Source organism: Melitaea cinxia, chromosome 18, assembly GCF_905220565.1.
Source record: "Melitaea cinxia chromosome 18, ilMelCinx1.1, whole genome shotgun sequence".
Lineage (NCBI taxonomy): Eukaryota > Metazoa > Arthropoda > Insecta > Lepidoptera > Nymphalidae > Melitaea > Melitaea cinxia.
In genome coordinates this window covers 10,025,898-10,049,770 of record NC_059411.1, presented here as the reverse complement: position 1 = coordinate 10,049,770, position 23,873 = coordinate 10,025,898, and the positions used below count along the sequence as shown (strand labels likewise).

Below are 23,873 nucleotides of genomic sequence, written 5' to 3'. Positions count from 1 at the left end.
AGTAAACGGTGGATTATCAACATCAACTCTAGTCGCCAAATATGTGCAGTAAGTCCCTGAAGTTGGTTTCGTTTTTCGGCACTGTTAAATCGAAATTACCTAATATATGACCTGATTCTTTGATAATCTAGCGCAATTTTAAGTAATTTAGATTGGAGTAGGCATTACGCTGTGCAATCTCAACTGGACATTTTAAATGTTCTTACGATCAATATTATGCAATGCAAGAACGAAAGGGTTATCGTGGATAAAGAATAAAAAACATATTTAATCTGATCGACAAGCACAATTTTAAACAACATTTTACAAACAATGAAAATCGTGACTCTCCTTTCTGAGAAGTTCATGTAATCAATTGAGCAATCTTTAAAATTGTTATCTTTTATGCAATGGTTTCAATAGTATATTTATCGTATATCGATTGGTATAGCTATATATAGCTACACATTTTTTTTACGTGATATATGAAATAGAATATTTTGTGAAGCACAAAATATCTTGTGTCTCTCACTCGGACCTTGTATAAGTTTCTGAGTAATAATTTTTTTGGGTGTGTGGTGTGTCATAAAAGTATATGAATATTAAGACGAAAATTGAAACTACCAGTGTTAAGTAAATACCGTAGCCTATAAAGCCGACAATACTACAAGCAAGCATTGCAAGTGCGTTGCCGACTCTACCCCCAATCCCATAGGAGCTCTGGTCACCTTACTCACCATAGAAATAGAACACGGCTTGACAATAGTATTATTTAGCTATATTGTCGAGGTGCTTCCCCAGGTGGGTGGCTCAAGATTTTGAGCAGGATGTTTCCTCCTGTACGTACTTCACTTTATGTAGAAACGTCAAAAATATTACTAACTCGTTTAGTTCGAGTCTAGGCACTATGTAATTATCATTAATTTCAGATAATTTAGAGTTTAAAGTAAATTTAAATTATAAATGAGCAAAAATTCTATTAGGAGACCTTTTACTTCAATTTCATTCAGTAATGTATACGGCTACTAGTTTGATGGCAAGTTTTCTGTTTTAAACTCTAAGCTAATAGTAAGAGACTCTTGAGTATAAACTTCGAATAAACACACTCTCCGTTGAACAATACTGTGCTCAGAACTTCAGTAAGGGGAACATTTGTGCTAGTATTTATTGAAACGAAAGTAATAATGTTTTAATAATAAGCTGAGTCGATCTGTGATTTGATATACGTTTGCCTTTTATAATATTATTTTTTTTATATTATTATTATTCATCAATATATATTTTTTAACAGTGCGTTGGCACAGCGGTGCCAGCATTGGTTGTTGCGCTGCCGGTAACTAGTTCGATCCTGGTCATCGATGCAGATGTTTGCCATGGTCTGTGTGTATTGTGTTTTCTGACCAATACAGTAGTTAATCCTACTAGGGGTAACTGTAGTTATTAAAAATTTACTAAATACTTTCTGTCGCTGTACACGACATGTAAATTAAAATATCATGATTTAAAGTGAAACATATATCTAAAAGTCAATTTGACTCTCGGATACAGATCAAAGGTCGCGAATTCCAGTCTCAAGTCCGAGATCTTTGAATTTTTCGAGCGTTTTACACATTACCTATCAAGTGGCGTAAAAAAATGTATAGGTTTACGGTGACATCATAATAACATCTAAATGTCCGCGTCCAAATCTGCTGTTTCAACCTCTTACGGTACAGCGTGTACACTCATTATTATTATTATTGATGATATATATCATATAGGTTCCACAACCACCTTGGAACTTAAGAAGCCGACCGATGGCGGGATAACCATCCAACTGCTGGCTTTGCTAAATACACAGGCCGAAGACGGGCAGCAGCGTCTTCGGTGCGACAAAGCCAGCCCTGCGGTCACCAACCCGCCTGCCCAGCGTGGTGACTATGGGCAAAACACATGAGTTCACGTTATTTTTGGCGTAAACTTGTGGAGGCCTATGTCCAGCAGTGGACTGTATAGGCTGTAATGATGATATCATATATACATCATATGATGTAGATAGTTTACAAACAATATTTGAGTAGGTTTACAGCATTTAAAATGGTATAGTTTAAGGGTAAAAATTCTAAAAGTATTTACTTACGCAGTTAATTTTTGAATTTTGCTGTTATATAGGCATATATTTTAAAAGGCAAAAAAAATAATTGGTGTAAATAAAAGTTCGTATCACTTCCTCTTCACCTATATACTTACCTATTTCTATTTTCATTGTTCCAGATCACAAGCTCAGAGTAATCGAAAATGGGATACATCCTAACTAAATTGAGGAATATGGTTTGATTAAAATAAATCATTGGTTCCATCAATGAAAGAGATGCGCAGGAGTATGGATGGGCCGTAGGATGCGCATCTATCCGGCGCTTATATGCTTCATGATCACCTTATCACCTCTCTTTGCCTTTATTCCTGGCATTGATGGTAAGATTGATGATAAAACAGTTCTTTAAAGTTACGAAGAAATTAGTCAAATATATATAGCGTACAAGGCTATTTATAATAATATTCGTATCAATTGAGAACAACGATTTTAAATTTTAAGAGAAGTGGTTTGTTCACTATTAGTGGTGCAAGAAGTTATAAATACTGATACACATTTGTTATAAAGCAGTGATTATTGGAATAAATTGTGATTTTCTGAACTTGCATTATTGTTTTGACAATTTTAACACAAATTCAACCGCCCTGGTATTGTGGTGCATGTTGTCGCCAATGTTATGTTAGCAAGTAAAATAACACAGTATTTGTACAAATTTTGATTTGTTTCTGATCTGGGTGTATGTTATTTTGGGCCTCCCCATTGCTTCTTGAAGAGCTCCTTAAGCTGTCGATCCCGGGTATTACATAGCACCTGATAGCGATCGTTAATCGTATAAGAAATTGGCTACAATTTCTTGGAGGTCTTAAACATAGGTACTTTGAATGTCAAGTGGTATTAAATTTTCTAGTGACTAGAAATGATTCAAACCGCTCAACAATTTTGATGTTATTACTCTTATTTATATTTTAATGAAGCTGAACTATAATTATTCTTAATATAATTATATAAGTTCTATACGAGTAATGGCTGACAATGAATTTGAAAGAAACGAACTTTAGTCATACCTTTAGCCACTTAAAAATTTTAACGAGTAGTGACGTTAAAAAATTAGGAAAAATCAAAATATAATTAATTTTTTGAATTAATTTACTAGCTAGCGCTAATGTCTAACACTAGTCCCAGAATAGTGCAGCTAGATTCGCTAATTTCATATAGGATGGATAAAAAAATATTTTTTTTCATCAAAAAACCTTTATATATAAATATCCTACAAAAATATAAATATATATAACACATCGTCGTCTGTTCCTATGGTAAGCAACTTAATGGTTGTGTTATAAGGTAACATCCAACTGCTGTTTTTTTTAATAAATATATAATATAAATAAATACAAATATTACACCCAGACTAAGGCGGGAATCGAACCCACAACCCCCGGAGCAGAAAGCAGGGCCACAAGAAACTGCGCTAACAGATTAGTGAAAATAAAGTTGAGCAATATCAACGACATCTTTATATTGTACGTCGAACCAGTTGAAATCTGATTCATTTTACTCGTTCGTACACAGCTGGTAAGAACATCATATTTTCCCGTCAAAATAACAGATGGCGTTACTTTTAGGACCAGTGACATCTCAGGAAGCGTTAGAGGGAGACAAGACAACATTATTCTGCGATTCAACAACAGATTATCAAAATGACGAACTGATGCTTTTAGTCTGGTACAAAGATAATGTGCCTATTTATAGGTGCGTATACTTAATTTATAAATAATATTCACCTTTTTTTTAATAAATAATATTTTATAATTTTTTTAAATATTTTTTCGCTATATTATACTTAATACAACAAAAGTACAAATATTATTGAACGTAAAAAACAATATATATTGATCACAGTGGTGCGATGGCGGTAGATTTAAGCTCAAATTAAGTTAAATCCCTACTGCCCCTGCCTGCCACTGCCCATCTTACCTTTCTTAGCTTTCTTTGCTCGCCGTATATTTGATAATAATTTAGTTATTGTTTTAATTTAACTTAACCGCTCTCCAATAGAAGAACGAGGTTTTCTATTTGACAGCATTTTTGTTTTGCACCTAAGTGTACCTCATTAACTTTTTATTGCGTGTACCGTTTTTGTTGATTCTTTTTTAAGCGTAATCTGGTGATCGAGATCTAACGAGTGCTCTTTGAGTTGTACGTAATCATACATATTTAAATTACTGTTTTTTCACTGCTTACGTTATATCGCTTTTTGATATAATTGGTGTCGGTTTTTTTTTCGTTTGCGAAAGAAATAAAAAAAACAATAATTATTTGACTAACGTATTTTTTTTTTTTTTTTTTTAGTTATGACGCTCGAATCTCCAGCGAGTGGTCGAGTTCATCATATAATACTAGTGCTAGACTGAAGGCCAATATAGAAACACAGCCTACTTCCCTCTTAATAACTGCGTTAAGAGGTGACGACCAAGCATTGTATCACTGCCGTGTAGACTTCCTTTTGGCACCGACCAGGAACGTAGGAGTGAATTTAACTGTAATTGGTAAGGGTTATTACTTTAAATGCCTAATGATTTTTTGAAACTAATTTTTTAAAGTTCAGTATTACAATTTATAAGTATCTTATTTTAAAGTATACCTATTAATATTAACAAATAAATTTTATATAATTAAAAAAAGCATTTTTTTAATTTTCATACAAAAGTACCTAACTTAATATTCATTAACGACGCGTTGGCGTAACGGTCACAGCACTGGTTTGTGGCTGTTGCTCTGGCGGTTGCGGGTTCGATCCCCGAACATGACAAACATTTGTATTGGCCATACAGATGTTTTCCGTGGTCTGGGTGTTTGTGCAGTCCTTGTGGGTCTCCCGTGCCTCGGGAGCACGTTAAGCCGTCGGCCCCGGCTGTTATGTACACCTGATACCGATCGTTACTTATAGTTGGGAATATATCCGCCAACCCGCATAATTTTAAAATTAGAACGAATAATTTTAAATCTCATTACTTATCGCCTCAGCCTGTAATATCCCACTACTGGGCATAGGCCTCTTTCCCCACATAGGAGAAGGATCCAGAGCTTAATCCACCACGCTGCTCCAATGCTCCATTACTTATAAAGTAGAACTTATTTCTTTAATACTTATTTAAGTAACTTTATTTAAAAACATAATAGTATTTTTATGTTACAGTTCTTCCAAGTCAACCATTTTTTCTTGATGAACTTGGTAACAAAGTAGAAAGGAGAATAGGACCATACCACGAAGGAGATACTTTAGTATTAAGTTGTCTCGTGATAGGAGGTAAGATTATTTAACATAATAAAAATAACGTACTTACTGTATATTATATATAAGTAGATTATATAATATATCTGTTTATAATTTTTTAGTTATAAACTTAGTTGTTTTGTTGGTAAATTTGTTAAATTATGCAAAAATTGTATGGTGACCATAAAATAGAATCAGAAAAACATATGCATTTTAATTATGTATGTAAACTTTAAAAAAGTATCATAAAAACAAAGTTATCGAAGATCTATAATCGAAGATCAATCGATCGAAATATTGATGCTATTTAAGCCACTTAATAAGTTCATTTTGTATAAATTCCAGGTCGACCACCACCTAGAATAAGCTGGTATTCTGGAAAGGACCTGGTCGACGAATCAGACGGTGTGAGTGACATACCAGGAGTTAGAGAGAATGTTCTATACCTTCCTCTCACTCGCAGTAATACTGACTCACTCTCGTGTAGAGCCAGCAATACCCACCTCATTGCACCACTGCGTGCCGCTCTGCAAATTGAAATATTTTGTAAGTATATGTACACAACAGGGCATAACCCTAATTCGTTAAACCTGAGTTAATATTGTTTTTGAAAACCAAAATACTAACCTACATTAATTGTGTTAATATTAGTACAAGTACAAGCATACGAATATATACAAGTAGTGATTGATGTAAGCAGGGGCGACTCTAGCCTATCTAGCACCTTTGGCGAAGAAAAAATGACATCAACAGAAAACATGCGGCCTAAAATTAAAATATCTTTTTTTATACAACTTGGTCGGCAAACAGACGTACAGCTCGTCCGATGGTAAGCGATTACCGTAGTTTGTAGAAGCCTGCAACACTACAAGCATCGTGCGTTGCCGACCTTACCGCCAATTTCTCCGGGGTGTCGACCGTACCCCTAATTCATCAGCCCTGGTCACCTACTCACCACAGAAACACAATACTGCTTGAAAGAAGTATCATTAACTTATCTTCTGTAAGGTCGAGGTATTTCCCCAATCGGGTTGCTCCCGATTTAGAGCAGGATTTCTTGCTGAGACCTACCTCAACTTAGAATAATTGTTAATTATTAAAAAATATTTTTTGTAAAATTTCATTTATATTCCTTTTAAAACTATATATTGTCCATTTATAACGATCAAAGATTACTTCAAAACCTTAAAAAATAGTAAAATAAAAAAAGCGACTGCTGTAATGATATCCTGTAGAAAACAAAAACAAAACTAAAATATAAAGATAAGGATATCCAAATAAAGATAGGATATGAGAATATAACAAGATATATAACATATAACATGTATAAAATTATATCGTAATATCTCTCTAATTAACGTTTTCTTCAATCAGACGAATTAGTTATTTAGTAATTGTGTTTATTTTTAGTACCGGCATTCAACGTAACAATAAACTGGGAGCGAGGGGTGATTGACGGCGCACTGCGAGCGGGCAGACCGGCTGTCGTGAAATGTGTCACCCTCGGTTCTTACCCTCAACCCGAGATCACGTGGTGGCTGGACCACCGACATCTTACACAACACAGCAATCAGGTAAAAATTCATTTATTTTTTGGAACGAAGTTCCTTAAAGGGCCGGCTTGACATTTGGCTGGGCGACCGAATTGAAAAAAATGTGTTACTAAAACCGTAAGAAAAATATATAACGGAAGTGACGTAATATCAGCCACAAGACTGTATAATATGACGTATGTAAAATTAAAACATTACTAGTAAACTTTTTTTTAAATTGTATTTGTTATTTTCTAAAATACTAAATTTCCTAAATACTTTTATGTACTTAATTAAAAACCAATCAACAAAATTTAAAAAAAATCAAGAACTAGAAAATATATATAAAATTCAACATTTTTTTAAATTGTGTTGCTTCTATACTATCCGAAGGAACTTCGTTCCTACCTGGTGTCCCATGACACCACATAATTTTGTTAATTAGAACTATTATAATGCATCACTTACACTAAATAGCATGTCACTGATAACCAGAAATCAAAGAGGTAACAGTTGACAAAACAGTTTTAGATTGATAGTTATCTCAATCAATAACACACACAACACATAGTAACAAATCCTCAATCATAAAAATCATAATAACAGTCACATACAATACTATAACAAACATCAACACTCAAACAATATTTATATACATATCTATCCATGTCAAAATTGTATGAGAAATAAGAGGAAAAATAAAAAGGAAATCAATAAAATAACAAAAATAAAATTGGATATAAAGGACTCACACTCAACGGTCCTCGGGAGGATACTGACTGATAAGACCTCTGTGTCTGGAAACTAAAATGCACAAACAACGGCAAATATATGTATGGTCAATACAAATATTTGTCATGTCCAGAGATCGAACTCTCGACCGTCAGCGCAACAGCCATAAGCCAGTGCTGTTACACTTGCGTCAATACATCATCCAAGTCATTAAAATACTATATGCAGATCTTTGTAACTAAGTTGAGATGTACGCAGCGAGCGTCGGTGACAACAAAGAAGTGTGTTTTATCGACTCCTACGCAAACTCTAATAAGAGCTCCAAAAAAAAAATGTCGATAATTGCTACATTATTTTTAAAAAATACGGATAGCAGATCATAGTTCACTCATAGTTGTAGTATGAATATATAATGAGGTCACAGAAAATTCGACAGAAGTGTCGACTATTGTGATCTAGAATAATAATGACAATAATAATGGAAATAATACGATTTTTACGTTTTGTATCACCTCCAACAGAATACTTTAACATGGGTTGTAAAATACCCTAACAGATATCAAATCTATACTATAAAAATGAGTCGCTGAATGTGTTGCTAAGCGCAAAACTCGAGAACGGTTGGACCGATTTCGCTAATTCTTTTTTTAAAATATTCCTTGAAGTACGAGGATGGTTCTTACGGAGAGAAAAATTCTAAAAAAAAATTTTAATTTCCTGAAAAAGTCTAAAAACAACACTTTTCTATACTCCCATACAAAAGATTTGTGATAATACTTAAAAGTCAATTTGAACTTTAATACCATACGATAAAGTTTGTGTTAGGCGATACGAAGTTCGCCGGGTCAGCTAGTTATAAATAATACTTTATTTTATTTATGTCATCATAGAGTTGGGATAATGTGACGCGGAAAGCGGAGTCGTTTCTGGAGTTCACGCCAGCGGTAAACGAAAATGGCGCCACACTAGCTTGTGTCGCCACGAACACCGTTATGGCACCAGGACGGGACTCCAAAGCTGATGTCATAATTTTAAATGTTACCTGTAAGCAGTTTTTACTTTTTTATTTACGGATTAATCAATAATAATATATATAAATCTAATGTGTAGGGGTTAATAATTCAAACGTGTTGCATCTAAAAAAGACTCGACGGAATCTATACAGAATATATAAGAATATATACTGATGGTTAATAAACGTTTCATTTAAGAATAATATAATCAATTCTGCAGTTTGTTTGGCTTGTCGATTACAGCGTTTTTTTTCTTTAACGTAAGACATAAATAAGAGTATATAAAATTATCTTTGATAACTTTTTATTCACAACAAAAACATGACATTATTGTAATCTATATATTTATCCCCACTCTGTTTCATTAGTCTCCTTACCGTGCCTAGAAGAGATAGATATAATAAATATCTACATAAATAAATAAATAATAAATATCTACACAATAGACACACGGTCGTCTGCTCCTAAAGTAAGCAACTTAATGCTTATGGTATAGGTAACAGTCGACTGGTATAGCTACTTTTTTTTTTCGATAAACATACTTATAAATAATATATATATATATATATATAACACCCAGACTCGGGGTGAGAATCGAACCCACAACCCCGGAGTAGAAAGCAGGGTCACTACAAACTGCGCCAACGGGCTAGTCAAATAGTAAGGTAGTCTTAACCGTGACATTATCTGACAACTTATTAAGAAAAAAAAATACTTTTTTATATGACGATGAGATCTTTGTCTAGCATAGCATGCTTACAAGGCTGTTTCTTTTATATCAGCTTATATCAGAATGTTTTAACAATTGGATTAGGTTAAAAAATTCAATACAAAATAGCTATGAATGTTAAAGAAATACCAATGCACAGTTAGATAAAAAATTCAAATTTTAAATAAAGAAGGACTTTAAGCGAATTAATAAATATTTTAATATTTTTAATTTGTTTCAAGTTTAAGAGTCATATAAAGTGTTTTAACGGTTATTTTTTAATTTAATTTGATTTTTCCAGATAGCCCAATAGTAGAAGTATCAAAACTAGGAGATGGAAGACTGAATGAAGTGGTTGAGCTGGACAGCTTGCACCTGGAGTGTGAAGTTAAAGCTAACCCACCCGTATTAAGTTTTACTTGGTATTTTAATGTAAGCAAAACACATCTACTAACGATAAGTTTTATTCGACTGTATTCAATTAAATAGAAGAGGTTTGTTAATTCTGGCTATTTAGAAAATGATTTATTGGGATTACACAATTGGGATTAACCTTGAGTCTCGACAGTGTCGCGCAGTAGAGAGAGGGGGGAGCGCGTGTCATAAGCTGGGCAGCAAACCAAAAAACCAAAAAAAATGGCGTTTAAGATCAGATATTTGAGTAAAGAAATCTAATTGTAGACAATAAGTAACAAAATATATGTGGAGAGATTTGTAACAAAAGTTCAGTCCATACTCAACCTCAAAAGATACCATATGTTATATCATATGATTATATTAAGATTAATCATGTATATTCTCTATAATAATTAATTTAAAACACCTTATTAAAACAATTACAGGACTTAGAGATACGACCAAACAATTTGTGGGGCAGTCAAATTGCGTCTCAAACCTTGTCAATAGATGAGGTCACGAAGAGGCACGCTGGTCGATACTCCTGTGGCGCTCGAAATAATGTCGGCGAGACTAGAGCGGAACCGGTCAATATAACCGTGTTATGTGAGTAATTCCACTGACTTTCCTGTTACAAAACAATACCATTCACTGTTGATTCCTTCCAGAACTAACTACTTTTGTCATATATTATTTTCAGATCCACCTGCATGTCATGAGCATGGCATAACTTTAGTTAAAGAAGCGTTGAAATGTAACGTGAAAGCACTTCCTCCTCCGGATACTTTCTTTTGGCATATCCAACCTGCGGACGAGGATGTTCAACAACTAACAACGGGCTCAGCAATCTTGCCTCTTTCACAATTAACCGGATCTCTATCGAGGACCTTAGATGCAAGCTGTGAAGCTGGAAATGGCATTGCATCTCAAGAGAAACCATGCAAAAAGATATTTAGTTTTGAACAATTGCGACCCCCACAACCGCAGCAATGTGACCTCGCATTTGAATATGAAGAATTCCAAATGAGATGCATTCCAGGTATTATGCGCTACCTGGTCATAATAATTAATTTTCCTAACAGCGGTAAATTTTATGTTACAGTCAATGCCTTTTTTTTCCAGTGGAAAACGCAACATACTATGAAGTATCTGTATGGCGAATGTCAACGTCAAATACTTCATTGGTGCTTGAAAGAAGAGGATCGATGGGGTACGGAATGAGTCAGGCTCTCGCGCAAGGCGAGGGTGTACCGTGGCTTGTTAGAGGCCCTCTCGGAAATTTGAGGGTAGGAGACGAAGCGGGCGCCTCAGCTTGCAACAGATACGGGTGTTCTACCGCACTGTTACTACGACCGACGGAGAACTTGTTACAAGCTACCGTTAATCCTTGGTGGAAATGTAAGTTCTTACTGTCATTTCTCATTTAAATAGCTTAATATTAAACGGTCTTCTATATTTGTTCGCCTTTAGATTCTTAAATATAAAATCTCTGAGTTGTTTTCAATGTTGTTTTGCTTCTTTTTTTTATTATGACACATATTTAGCTGTCTTTAAGTATCTTCAAACTAAAATATTATGTTACATCTTGTTCAACTAACATCACTCTGGTGTAGTGGTGCATGTGCCGTGTATGCGTTCAAACACCGGTGATTCCGGGTTCGATTCCCGCTAGGAATAGAAATTTTATTTGGGCAAATATTTCCATCCGGTCTGGGTATCTGTCTTTGTGGGTCTCCCTACTGTGCCTCGGAGAGCACGTTAAGCTATAGGTCCTAGTTGTAATCATAGACACCTAATAATAGCATTCGATACCTACTCATAGTAGGGAATATATTCGCCAACCCGCAATGGAGCAGCGTGGTAGATTAAGCTTCGAACTTTCTCCTAAACTAAGAAAGAGACCTATTCCCAGCAGTGGGATCAATCAATATATAAAAAATTTCACCTTATTGAAAATATATTTTCAGAAGAAATATTATTTTTGACGTGTACTGTCTTTGTTACTGCGGTCACCAACCCGCCTGCCCAGCGTGGTGACTATAGGCAAAACACATGAGTTCACGCTATTTTTGGCGTAAACTGGTGGAGGCCTAAGTCCAGCAGTGGACTGTGATGGGCTGTAATGATGTCTTTGTTACTTTAAGTTTGTTAGTATTAACTGGTAGTATTAGTAATTATTATCGACCCAATTACCGGAGCTACAAAATCAGACCTTACTTGTGATTACAAGGCGTTTTCCAACAAATCCTTTTTCCTATTGCAGTTCTGTTAGAGAGAGACGTGGGAATATCAGTGGGAGCCGTGGTGCTGGTCACAGTGTTCGTGCTGTCCACCGTGCTCGCCGTGCGTATCGCGCGACGCGCCCGTTCCAAGCCGACGCCGGTCATACAAGTACTGCAGCTGGACGAAGTGGCCCGAGACTATCTGGAAACCATTGGAGGTAGGTAAGGATCATGGTCAATGCTCAAAATCTTTGCATGCGTTTCCTTTTCTAATTTGCCTGGTCTATCCTTTTAATATCAATCTATATATCATTTTAGCGGTTACCGACCCGCCTGCCCAGCGTGGTGACTATGGGCAAAACAGTTTTACGCCATTTTTGGCACGAACTTGTTGAGGCCTGTGTCCAGCAGTGGACTGTGATAGGCTGAAATGATGATGAATGATGATCCTTTTAATACGTCACTGTGTATTAATGCGTCAACCAAAATTAATGTTAATTTAGACCTTATTCGTTAACTTGGTTTAGTTTGAAGAAAAAAAATTGGTAAGTCGTACAGATATATTAACAAGTAATTGGATAACAAATTAATAAAGTAATTAGCCCATATATATAGATGCCTATCACGCAGCCTACCTCAGTGTGATGTAAAACGCTCGTTTTTCATTTCGCAGATCGTAAAGTACACGCTTCATGCAGCCTCAGATCTTGCAGCAGCGGGTACTCTGATGGTTCAGCAGAGTCCGCTCCAACAGTGGACAGAAGACGTAAACCACGCCTATGGGACTGGGAACCACCTCCAGACGTTACTCTCACAGTGCACAGAGAAAGCGCTGTATAATTTAGTGCTTAATTAACATGTACAGAATATAATATTTTAATTTGAAAGATGTAAAGTTTGAATGTAGGTCATTGAAAAGGTTATAATTAAATTATTTTAAGCTAAATAAATTTAACGTTGAACGTTATCGAAATGACGAATAACATGTGTTTTTGTTGTTCATTTTTCCTTCCCACGCTCTGCTTTTAGATTGAATGTGGTTCTAGAATTATACCGAAATACTTTTTAAGACAAAAAAACCAGGACACCGTATTTTCCCCCTCAAAACATCAATCCCCAATCTTTTTTGATTAAAATCGGCGGTAATTTTGCGTGTTTATTGGTTTCATCAAGGTTTTATACCAATTTGAGTTTTAAATTCGTAATTTATTATTTTATTATAATACTAGCGATCTGTCAGTGAAAGTCCTGTCAAAATCGGTCCAACCGTTTCAGAGATTAGCCGGAACAAACAAACAGACAGACAGACAGAAGACAGACAAAAATTACATAACATGTTATTCTAGTATATGTATCTACTGTATATACATCCATATGCACTTAGTAAAAAGCAGATATTTATTTATTTATTTATTGGTTTACCAGCAGTTATTACACTAAAACATTCATTACAAAACGGAACATAAATTATACTTAATCTAAGTGCACAACTCGTGTAGGTTTAAAGAATATTTCGACAAAAGAAGTAAAGAAAAGGGTATATGGTACAAAATTATTCAAAATCAGCCCCCTCGTTTACCTTGGTTTATAAAAGCAAGGATTGGTAGGAAGTACATCACTACAGCATTCAAATTACGTTCAGGCCATTTTCCATCCAAAAAATTTGCTTTTTTAATGAAAAAAGCTTAATCCCCTTATTATGACACATGCGGCCTGCTAGACGATGTACATAAAATCAATAAACATAAAATCAGTTACCTTAAATAGTGATTAAACTAATGCTACAAAACTAACATCAAGTATATCTCCAAAAAGCACAGCGACAAGCAGATGGCAAATCAAAAGCAAGATTATGGACTTGGCTCCTAGAATGCGGAAATTTTGTGCCAAATATATCAATCTGTTTGCTGTAGTGATTGTATATCTTACTTAGCCGTCAAACTGGCGAGTTAGTGCCCAAAACTGATCTTCGAAAAGGAGGATACAGGAGCATAAGTGGTTTTCTAGAATATTTGCGAGGGATAGTGAAATTAAATATTGACAGTAATTCAGAACAGTCAATATTGTTATTAACAATTTAAACAAAAATACTAAATCGGATGAATTTCTACGTTTCTCTAATGAATCCATTTTGAAATGTTTCAGGCGTTTCAAATAGCTAGATTGTTTTTTAGCAACACCGGTAGAGTACGCTAGATGATGTACAAATCACTTTTGGATTCGCTCGATTCTTAGCCTATGTGTTGCATAATGAGGCCGCCAAGCTACGACGCAATACTCAAGTAAGCTTCTTACAAGACTATTATACAATAAAATTTTAGTATTTGGGGACCGGAATGATTTTAGGTTTCTAATAAGAAATCCCAACATTTTAGAAGCTTTCTTCACAATATTATCAATATGAGGAACAAAAGTTAGCTTGGAATCAATCATTACACCTAGATCTCTAACAGTGTCTACGCGACTAAGACTTATGTCGTTGATATTATGATTAGTTACGGGCAAAAGTTATTTGTTATTACAATTATTGTAAACAGACACTCCAATTTTATTTATTTATATGGATAAGAAAAGCTTTAGTTTGCAGTGTAATCTCTAGAGCTACTGAACCGATTATGAAATTTGTTTCACCAGTAAAAACCTGAATTATTCCTTGCATCAAATTCTTTATTAATTTTACGATAACAAAGAAGAATGCGTTTGTAAAACAAGTAGATAGAGAGCTTACTGCGCCACTTTGTGTGCTTACATTTAGATTACTTACGTTAACGTAATATACTAAAAAAATCATCTTTAGTAGACTAAAAAAGTCTGAAAACCAATATACGTAAAATTGCATTTTGTTTAGAATACTTGTCAAAATAGAAAATCGATTTAGAAGTGTTTCCATTATTATTATTGACTAGCGATCCGCCCCGGCGTCGCACGGGTGTACTACAAATATAATGTCTTTATATACAACGTCCACAGCTTTTTTGTCATTAGACAATACAAACATGTTTTCTTTAGAGGTTACTCTTGAATTCATAAATTATGGTTTTAGTCGAATCCTATCCAACCTAATGTACCTACTTACTATAAATGCGGTTTAAAAATTGACCTTAATACCGACTAAAGTACGAACTATTATTGTGGTGTTTTGAGGAAAAATAAAGCGCTAGGTATTGATAATGAATTGTTTTTGTTTAATAAATATTTTCAATTTTATCACCAAATGACGCAACCTAGAAACTAAATATTTTTTAAGCAAATTCCACAGTTTTAATGTAAACATCCTGTAACTTAAATAGGTAAGAATATATAAGGAAATCTTAGCAAATGTTAATGTTATGCTTTTCTGATGTTTACGCAAATTTCACTCATTATAATGAAACAACTTTTTCGGATTATATCGCGGTTTATTAAGTTTTTTAGACGCCCGACGTTTACTTTACAGCAACCATGGTCGCGGGAGGACTAAGGTGTCAGATGATCACTCATTCACATGTTACAACTCAATAACTATTTACTATAACTCTACCCGACGATATATTTTAACTTAATAAAAGTAAAGTCTTCTACTGACCGAATTCTCAATTAAAAAAAAAAAAACTAAAAAACCACGCTTCTATAGCTAAATGAACTAAAAAGTAGAAAATAATTTTTAATTACAAAGAGTTTATATTACAGTAGTAGAAAATCGAACAATCAATCATAATTAATTACTTCAAAATAAAATTATAATGAAATTCAAGTTATTAAGAGAATAATTTAATTCAGAGTAAAAAACGTGGTGTGCATAGTTGCAAGTAGAATAATTATTACATTTAATAGATCAAGCACCCCACGCTTTTTACCTTATCTTGATGAAAATTTTAATATTTTTAAGAAAGTTAGATTATGTCTAGATAAATCGGCTCTACTTGGTCAATTGGAATTGAAAAAGCTTAAACTAACACATTTTGTACTAATAAAAAATAAACAATTGGTTTAAAAAAAAAACTTTATTTTAATAATACGGTTTTAGAAAAATAATTGTATATTTTTCTATTCTATTAAAAATTGTTGAAACTATTGATATGAGAATTCATAAACGACATAAAGAGAACACTTGACCTTTTATAAAAATATATTTGATTTGAAGTCAACGGAGGGTAAACATTTGATATGAAGATGAAAATTTCATTCTCTTATATGGTCCAAAATCCACTTGACATACTTTCTAACATCAGTATACATTCCGGGTTCGCCTGACCCACACGTCCTAGGACCCAAAGAGACTACCCCGAATTGAATGTTTCGGAATGTGCCGTTGTATACATCTTCAATCACTAGCGGGCCTCCTGAGTCGCCGCTGCAACTATCCTTCCCGTCTTCACCAGCGCACATAACCTTCATGTCAGTTTCATCAATATTATAACTTAAACAAAAAAAAGAGAACTTTATTTGTTTAAAAATTAAAATAACAAACTTCGCGCCACGGTTCGCTTAAACCGAAAATAGAAATCATCATATCAAGAATTTCGCTCTGGCGGGTACATCGTTCCATAGCTTAATTGGCTAGAGCGCCGACACGGTCAGTCGGAGACGCGGGTTCGAATCCCGCGAAGAGCGGTCAATTTTTGATATGATATTCAAAAATGTTTAGAATTCCTAATGTGTGGGTACACAAAAATAAAATCGTACATATTAAAAATAGCATGGTGTCGTCTCCTGTCAAAGATTTTCATTGTAATATGAAACTTTGAATAGTTACGGGTCTCTGTAAAGAACTCACTATAGACGGCGCCACGGTTCACTTAAACCGAAAATAGAAATCATCATATCAAGAATTTCGCTCTGGCGAGTACATCGTTCCATAGCTTAATTGGCTAGAGCGCCGACACGGTCAGTCGGAGACGCGGGTTCGAATCCCGCGAAGAGCGGTCAATTTTTGATATGATATTCAAAAATGTTTAGAATTCCTAATGTGTGGGTACACAAAAATAAAATCGTACATATTAAAAATAGCATGGTGTCGTCTCCTGTCAAAGATTTTCATTGTAATATGAAACTTTGAATAGTTACGGGTCTCTGTAAAGAACTCACTATAGACGGCGCCACGGTTCGCTTAAACCGAAAATAGAAATCATCATATCAAGAATTTCGCTCTGGCGGGTACATCGTTCCATAGCTTAATTGGCTAGAGCGCCGACACGGTCAGTCGGAGACGCGGGTTCGAATCCCGCGAAGAGCGGTCAATTTTTGATATGATATTCAAAAATGTTTATAACAAACTTCGATGAAGTTTAACACTAACGGTTAATTTTTACACTTCGCGCTTTTAGTTACTATTATACGATATATCTGGCTGATGACCGCTCTGGTATAATGGTGCGTGTGCCGTGTCGTGGATTCGATCCCGCTCGGAGTGGATATTATGTTTATACAAATATTTATTTCCGATCTGGTTGTTAGTCCTTGCGGGTCTCCCCACCGTGCCTCGGAGAGCACATTAAGGTGTCGGTCCCGGTTGTTATCGTGTTCTTCTGATAGCGATCTGTACTCATCGTTGGGAATAATATGGAGAAGCGTGGTGGTTAAGCTCTGATCATTTTCCTACATGGGGAAAGAGGCCTGAGCAGTGGCATATTACAAGCTGAAGCGTAGCGTATACGATATATATGTATGATATATTTATTTAGTAGCGAGATAATAATTACTGATTAATTTCTGACCTTGTGTGCCTATAGCGGTGCTTTTAAGTATTGTACGTAAGTTTATAATAGCATGAAAAGAAAACAATAGTATAACTAAACCATCTCTGTATGAAACTTGATGTGTCATATTTTTCTTGATGCATAAAATTATGAAAATTCACCTCAAATAACTTTGTATACATTCATAACTCGTCTTTATCGGTATTTCAACTTTCCGAAGAATGGGCGATTTTCTCGCAAACTCTGTCAGTCCCCAGCCGCTTACAGTTGCTCTTTTTCTAGCAAGGTCCATTTTTATTAGTTCATTGAATACTGGCAGACAGATTGGCTCAGTGTTTTCTAAAATAATAAGATTAATAAGTACAATTTAGAAAAAAATTGTCGTGTTTGGACAAGTGGTTATAATATTCTTACAAAAATAAAACAATCAATACTTATCAAAAATGTTGAGCATGCACAAGACAACGACAAGCACAACGCAACAAAAAATGCCTAGATCAAGTGAAATATCTGTATGGCCTGTACAAATATTTGCGGGGATCGGACCCGCGACAGCTATCGCATCTGCAAGTTACTGAGACCAATGTATAAGCACTGCAATTTTTTTTAATATATCAATTGTTGAATAGAAAACTTTTGAAATTTTCGAAGCACAATCAACACTACTTTGAATTTTTCCTTAGATATATGAAACTTACTATATGTTAAGTCAATTCGTTTCTTGAGCCGGATAAGAGCAATATCGTTTGATGGCGGATTATAAGTGAAATTTTCATGTATAATAATTTCGTCAACACGACAGTTCTAAAAACGAAAAAAAAATATTTAAATAAAAGAACATATATCGAAAACAAGAAAAAATGTAAGTCACTTATTACCTGAATATGATTTTCACAAACGCGGAAAGATGCGTATCCAGAGCAGTCTTCTTTCGTATTAAGATTATACTCGCCAATACGAACTCCAAGAATTTTGTGTCTTTGCAAGCAGTGTGCAGCGGTCAGAACATATTTGTCGTTAATAATGGATCCACCGCAATGGAATTTTCTTTTTCCTAAAATAAATGTTAAATCATCAAAATGAGTGTAAGTTGCGTTAGAAATAGATGATAAAAATGAAAAACTAAATATAATCGTGTTTGCTCGAAAAGGATAAAAACCGACTTCACATAAATATATCGACTAGCAATACAACGTAGGTAGACGAAAGAATAGTCAAGTAAATGCGTCATTAAAAACATTACCATAGTGATAAACAAGTATATGACAAGCGCCACCTTTCGATTAAAAAAAAAATATGGAAGTCGGTCCGCTCGGTAAAAAGTTATGAGGTAAAACAGCCAAAAAAATACATTCGAATTGAAAACCTCCTTTTTTAGAGTCGGTTAATAAAGGAGTTCGTTACGTCAGCTAATTGATTATTGTAAATCAAAAGCTAATAAAATGTAAACTGTCCGTGTTTTAGATATTTATAAGTAACTAATATACAATTCACCCTGACTTAGGATGTGCAAATCTAGCCCACAATACCTGGAGCAGAAAGCAAACTATACACTAACGAACTCTTATCTTTCATACTGAATTTTCTCATTACCAAAAAAAAAAAGATATATAATTATAAAATTACTAGCCGACCCGTGCCCACTTCGCTGGGCGTTAATTATTATTTTTGCAATGCAAAAAAATACAATCAAATTGAGAACCTATAAAAAAAATAAAATAAAAAATATATATATAGTCAAGTTTTCATATCGCTCACATTTCTCCGGCTTGATTTACATATACTATTATAAGTTTTCACTTAATTTTTGTTCAATAACAATAAAATATAGCCTGTATCACTCCTGAATAGTGTAACTTTCTGTAAGTGAATGAATTTTCATGATTGGATCAATATTTGAGAAGATTACCCCCTACAAACAAACAAAGTTAGAAACTTTACCTCCTTATAAAATTAGTATAGATATCAAGTATATCAAAGTACTTATATCTTTTTTTTTAAATTAAACTTCTACACTAATACATATTATAAAGTGAAAAGATTTAACTTTATTAGTAGATTGTAATGGATGGACTATAAGTGATTTCGAATTTACCAAATGCTGCGTTATAGCTGTGACATACTCGTAGGCTGTGTTTTAATGAGAGAAAATGGAACAAGCAAAATGGGAGAAAGTAGTCGAAGCCACGGTGAAAAGCTAGCACTATATTAAATATATTTTTTTCATAATAGTAATTTGTCTTTATTACCATTTTCTTCTGTAGCGATGATAACCATCCACGGAAGCTCATAGAGGTTAGCAAAGTCACCCCCGAAGATACGTTCTCCATTAGACCGGCCGCATTTTGTCGGTAATAGTTTGAAATTCTCGTGTGTTTCCATATTTACATTTTCTTCTATTTTTGTTATGTTTTTTTCTTCATCTAATACATTTAATCTTGATAAGACCTGATTTGTGAAATCTTCACAACAAATCTGTTAAATTACAAAAAAGGAAAAAAATCTAATACAAAAAAATACAAAATACTTTTTTTTATTATATGAGAGATACAAACAAGGCGCAAGGGCTGAGGCATACATTAATATTAATCAATATGCATTTAAAAATATTTAATTTTGAGTGAAAAAGAATGATGAAAGACAATCAAATAACAGACTTATTTTTTCAACAGATATATTTCAAGCGTCTCAATTAAGCGGAAATACAGTAATTTAAATAATTCCCTTCAGCTGTACATCTAAGATGTCTTTATGACTTCTACGGATTATTCTTTGATGCATTTTAAATGTTAAAAAACGGTAAAAAATGGTAAAAAACGGGTGGTGACTATGGGCAACACACATAAGTTCACGACATTTTCGGCACGAACTTGTGGAGGCCTATGTCCAGCAGTGGATTGCGATAGGCTGAAGTGATGATGATGATGATGATGATGATGCACTTTAAATAAGTAGAACGTAAAAGTAACGAGTAAACTTCAAAAATCATTGTTATATTTAAAAACTGTTTCTCTAATTGTAGAATTATGTCAAAGAATAAAAACTTCAATCGTTATCTATACGTAAAAGTGCTTATGCGAAATATGCTTGGTTTTATTAAAAAAGCTGTTTTTATTTGTAGGCTACAACTGTAATAAAATAAATTAAGAAAAATGATTATAGAGTATTTATATTTATTTCAGTAACAAATAACAACAAAATGTGTCTCGTTTTAGTGTAATATCGTTAAATAATTAAATTAAAAGTAAGTTTTAGATTTCTTATTAAAATTATATAAACTTTAAGTCAATAATTTCCCTCTAAGTCAGAGTTGCTTTTTATAACCATAACGATATTGAAGTATTTGTGGCGAACTCCTGATGATAATTGACGCCACAATATTATTTTGTCAACTTGGACCAGCTCCTTACAATCTTTTACACCTTGGACCACACGGTAAAATCAATGTGCCAAATGAAATATGACATCATCATGAAGTGAAGTGTTCAGCTGAACGGCGCTCACACACCGCATTTGCTGCAGAATCTTATAACTAACCGCGCATCTAAATTTAATTATAATTATTTCATTCTCATATTAATTGTAATATCGTATATTTTCTAAATTAAATTCATCTTCACGTTAAATCTTATTATTAATAATTATCTCCTTCATATAGTGATCATATAAAACTAAGTACATCTTTTACGAGTACGTAAATTATATCACAGAGTAACAGTCAAGTAAATGTGAGGTTATTAGGATAAACCGAATAATAATTAGACATTCTAGTGACCTCATATATTCATGTATTGCGTGACTATGAGCTTTTTTTTATTCGCTGTGTGGTTACGGCAGCAAAGAATATAGCCCACCCCCTCTCTGCCCGTGGGTGTCGTAAGAGGCGACTACGGGATACTACCTTGGAACTTAAAAAGCCGGTCGATGGCGGGATAACCATCCAACTGCTGGCTTTGAAATACACAGACCGAAGACGGGCAGCAGCGTCTTCGGGGCGACACAGCCAGCCCTGCGGTCATCAACCCGCCTGCCAAAGCGTGGTGACTATGGGCAAAGCACATGAGTTCACGCCATTTTTGGAACCTGTGGAGCCTACGTCCAGCAGTGGACTGCGAAAGGCTGATGTGTGTTGTGTGTCTAGGAGAGTAAGGCTCCACACTGTTATTATTTACTTACTTTAGGTGACGGTCTTCCGTGTTTCATTGAGACTCCCTCGCACTTAGCGTTTTCCAGTATTGATTTCACATAATTCAAATTATTCTTTTCTTTCCTTCCGAAACTTACTGCTTCTGGGCATTCAGGAATAGTCATGCAACTGTCACATCGTCCTGTGGATGTATATATTAAGTTAGAATCTATACAAATAAATAAAATTGGAGTGACTGTTTGTAATATTAAAATAACCGCTTTTAATTAAATTCATAGGTACTCATTTGTATACACGATACATATACCAAAATAACAATTTTTACACTCGACGACTCCACTAGGATTTAACCCTGTGTCGGAGGTACGGAAACACGAAAGGAATATATGTAATTATATTGTCAATAGTCTAAGAATGTTACGCTTCTTTAAATTACAAAATAATATTTCAGTATTTTAAGCATAACGTCAACAGTACTTTTACCGTTATTTTGTTTGTTTTTTTTTTTTTTGTTTGTTTGTTTGTTAAAGCTTGAAACGGTTATTAAGGAAAGTTTATAATTTTAACTTCACGTTAATTAGACAATGGTCATACATTAAAAAAACTTTTTTAGTGTTTCTTTCTTAATTTCCATAATAACTAATAACTGTCCAATAAATCTTTGAACAGTAAATTATTTTTATTTGTATCAGCTTAGATCTTCTTTAATTCTTTAACGTTTGATCGAATTTCAAACCATTAATAAGAATTACTCACTGGACCTAAATCCTGAGACTTAACTATTCATATATGCATGTTTCCATTATAATTACAATACATAGTGTATATTTAAAATGGAAAAACAATTACATCGTCAGATTTTGTCATAAAATTGTGTAACCACTAAGTGTCACACTCAATTCCTAAACCAAATAAATAAATAAAAAAAATTGCATAGTGTCGCATGTGTGTCGTTGTACTTTACTATATTATCAATATGAAGATTATACAATTAAATTATACAATTAATTTCAAAACAAAGCAATTCATTACATTATATCTTAATTTTAATTAATGGATCGATTTTTATAAACATTTTTATAGCAGTATGTCACTCATTATTTTTTTGTGAGATAATTTTAAAATAAAATTATTAGATAAAGAAATGGTAATAACAAAATTGGAAGAAAAATGATTTCATTATCGTCTTAAAAAGTACAAAAATGCTACTTACTCGCATTTGTGTTAACACACCCATAGAACACGAATAAGCAAAATAAAAATAACGTTCTTGAAGTCATTACTTTATAATTATTATAAGCCTAAATTAACGTCAGTGCTTCACAGAGTCTCTTTACTAAATAATAGTTATATATATTTCTGCGTGTATATGTAGTTACTTATTTATATCTGTACTTCGGCGTAGCCAGAGTCAGACGTTGAATAGAGATTGGTTCGTTTGTTTTTCAATAACGTCGATATTTTACAAATGCACGAATAGATTACAGAAATCTGCAGTAAAGCAAGTTTTAATTTAAGTCAAAATTTTTATTAATAAAAATTAACATTATTAGTTCCTACAAATTATGAAAAATGAACGTGTCATATTGTTTAACTAGCTGTACCCGCGACTTCGTCCGAGTGGAATTTAACAAAAAATTTATTGTTCACTTTGCAGAGTTATAAAATAAAAACATTTCTAAAATAAAAGTATCGTAAGTTACTCCTTACTACATCAGCTGCTCAGTGAAAGTTCCGTGAAAGTCAGTCCAGCCGTTTCAGAGATTAGCCGGAACAAACAGACAGACAGACAAAAATTCTAAAAAATGTTATTTTGCTATATGTATTTTGCTTATTTTAACATTACAAACAGACTCTTGAATTTTATTTATTTGTATAGATACATGATACATGTATGTATAGTATGTGTGAACCTTAATCTACGGAGATCATTAGGTCAAAAATACATAAATTTTATCTGTAAATTCTAGAGCTTGGTGAACACAAACATATTTTCGGTGTATTTTTTGTGGATACCTAAATATTAGATTTCCTTTGTTCCCATTAATATTTGGTTTTGATGTAGAAGGATGGGTTGTGTCAAGTAAAAAGGTGTTTCTTATTTTAAACCGTACTTA

General features: G+C 33.8%; 2 protein-coding genes across 2 annotated transcripts; one reads left to right on the top strand and one right to left on the bottom strand.

Annotated features, from left to right (window-relative positions):
- The first annotated feature begins 2,345 nt into the window (after positions 1 to 2,345).
- On the top strand, positions 2,346 to 12,911 carry LOC123662178 (hemicentin-1-like). Its single transcript, XM_045597062.1, has 13 exons — positions 2,346 to 2,433; positions 3,676 to 3,802; positions 4,403 to 4,599; positions 5,250 to 5,360; positions 5,673 to 5,873; positions 6,738 to 6,901; positions 8,482 to 8,635; positions 9,615 to 9,745; positions 10,156 to 10,315; positions 10,410 to 10,748; positions 10,832 to 11,107; positions 11,973 to 12,149; positions 12,605 to 12,911. The coding sequence occupies exons 1-13, from the start codon at positions 2,346 to 2,348 to the stop codon at positions 12,769 to 12,771; spliced, it is 2,292 nt and encodes a 763-aa protein (XP_045453018.1). The 3' UTR covers positions 12,772 to 12,911.
- A 2,984-nt stretch (positions 12,912 to 15,895) lies between these two features.
- Positions 15,896 to 23,134, bottom strand: LOC123662091 (CLIP domain-containing serine protease 2-like). Its single transcript, XM_045596979.1, has 7 exons — positions 22,970 to 23,134; positions 21,786 to 21,937; positions 19,859 to 20,084; positions 18,488 to 18,663; positions 18,308 to 18,413; positions 17,771 to 17,948; positions 15,896 to 16,330 (listed from the first exon to the last, which is right to left on the bottom strand). Exons 1-7 carry the CDS (start codon positions 23,034 to 23,036, stop codon positions 16,093 to 16,095), a joined length of 1,143 nt encoding a protein of 380 aa, XP_045452935.1. The 5' UTR covers positions 23,037 to 23,134; the 3' UTR covers positions 15,896 to 16,092.
- Between the last annotated feature and the right edge of the window lie 739 nt (positions 23,135 to 23,873).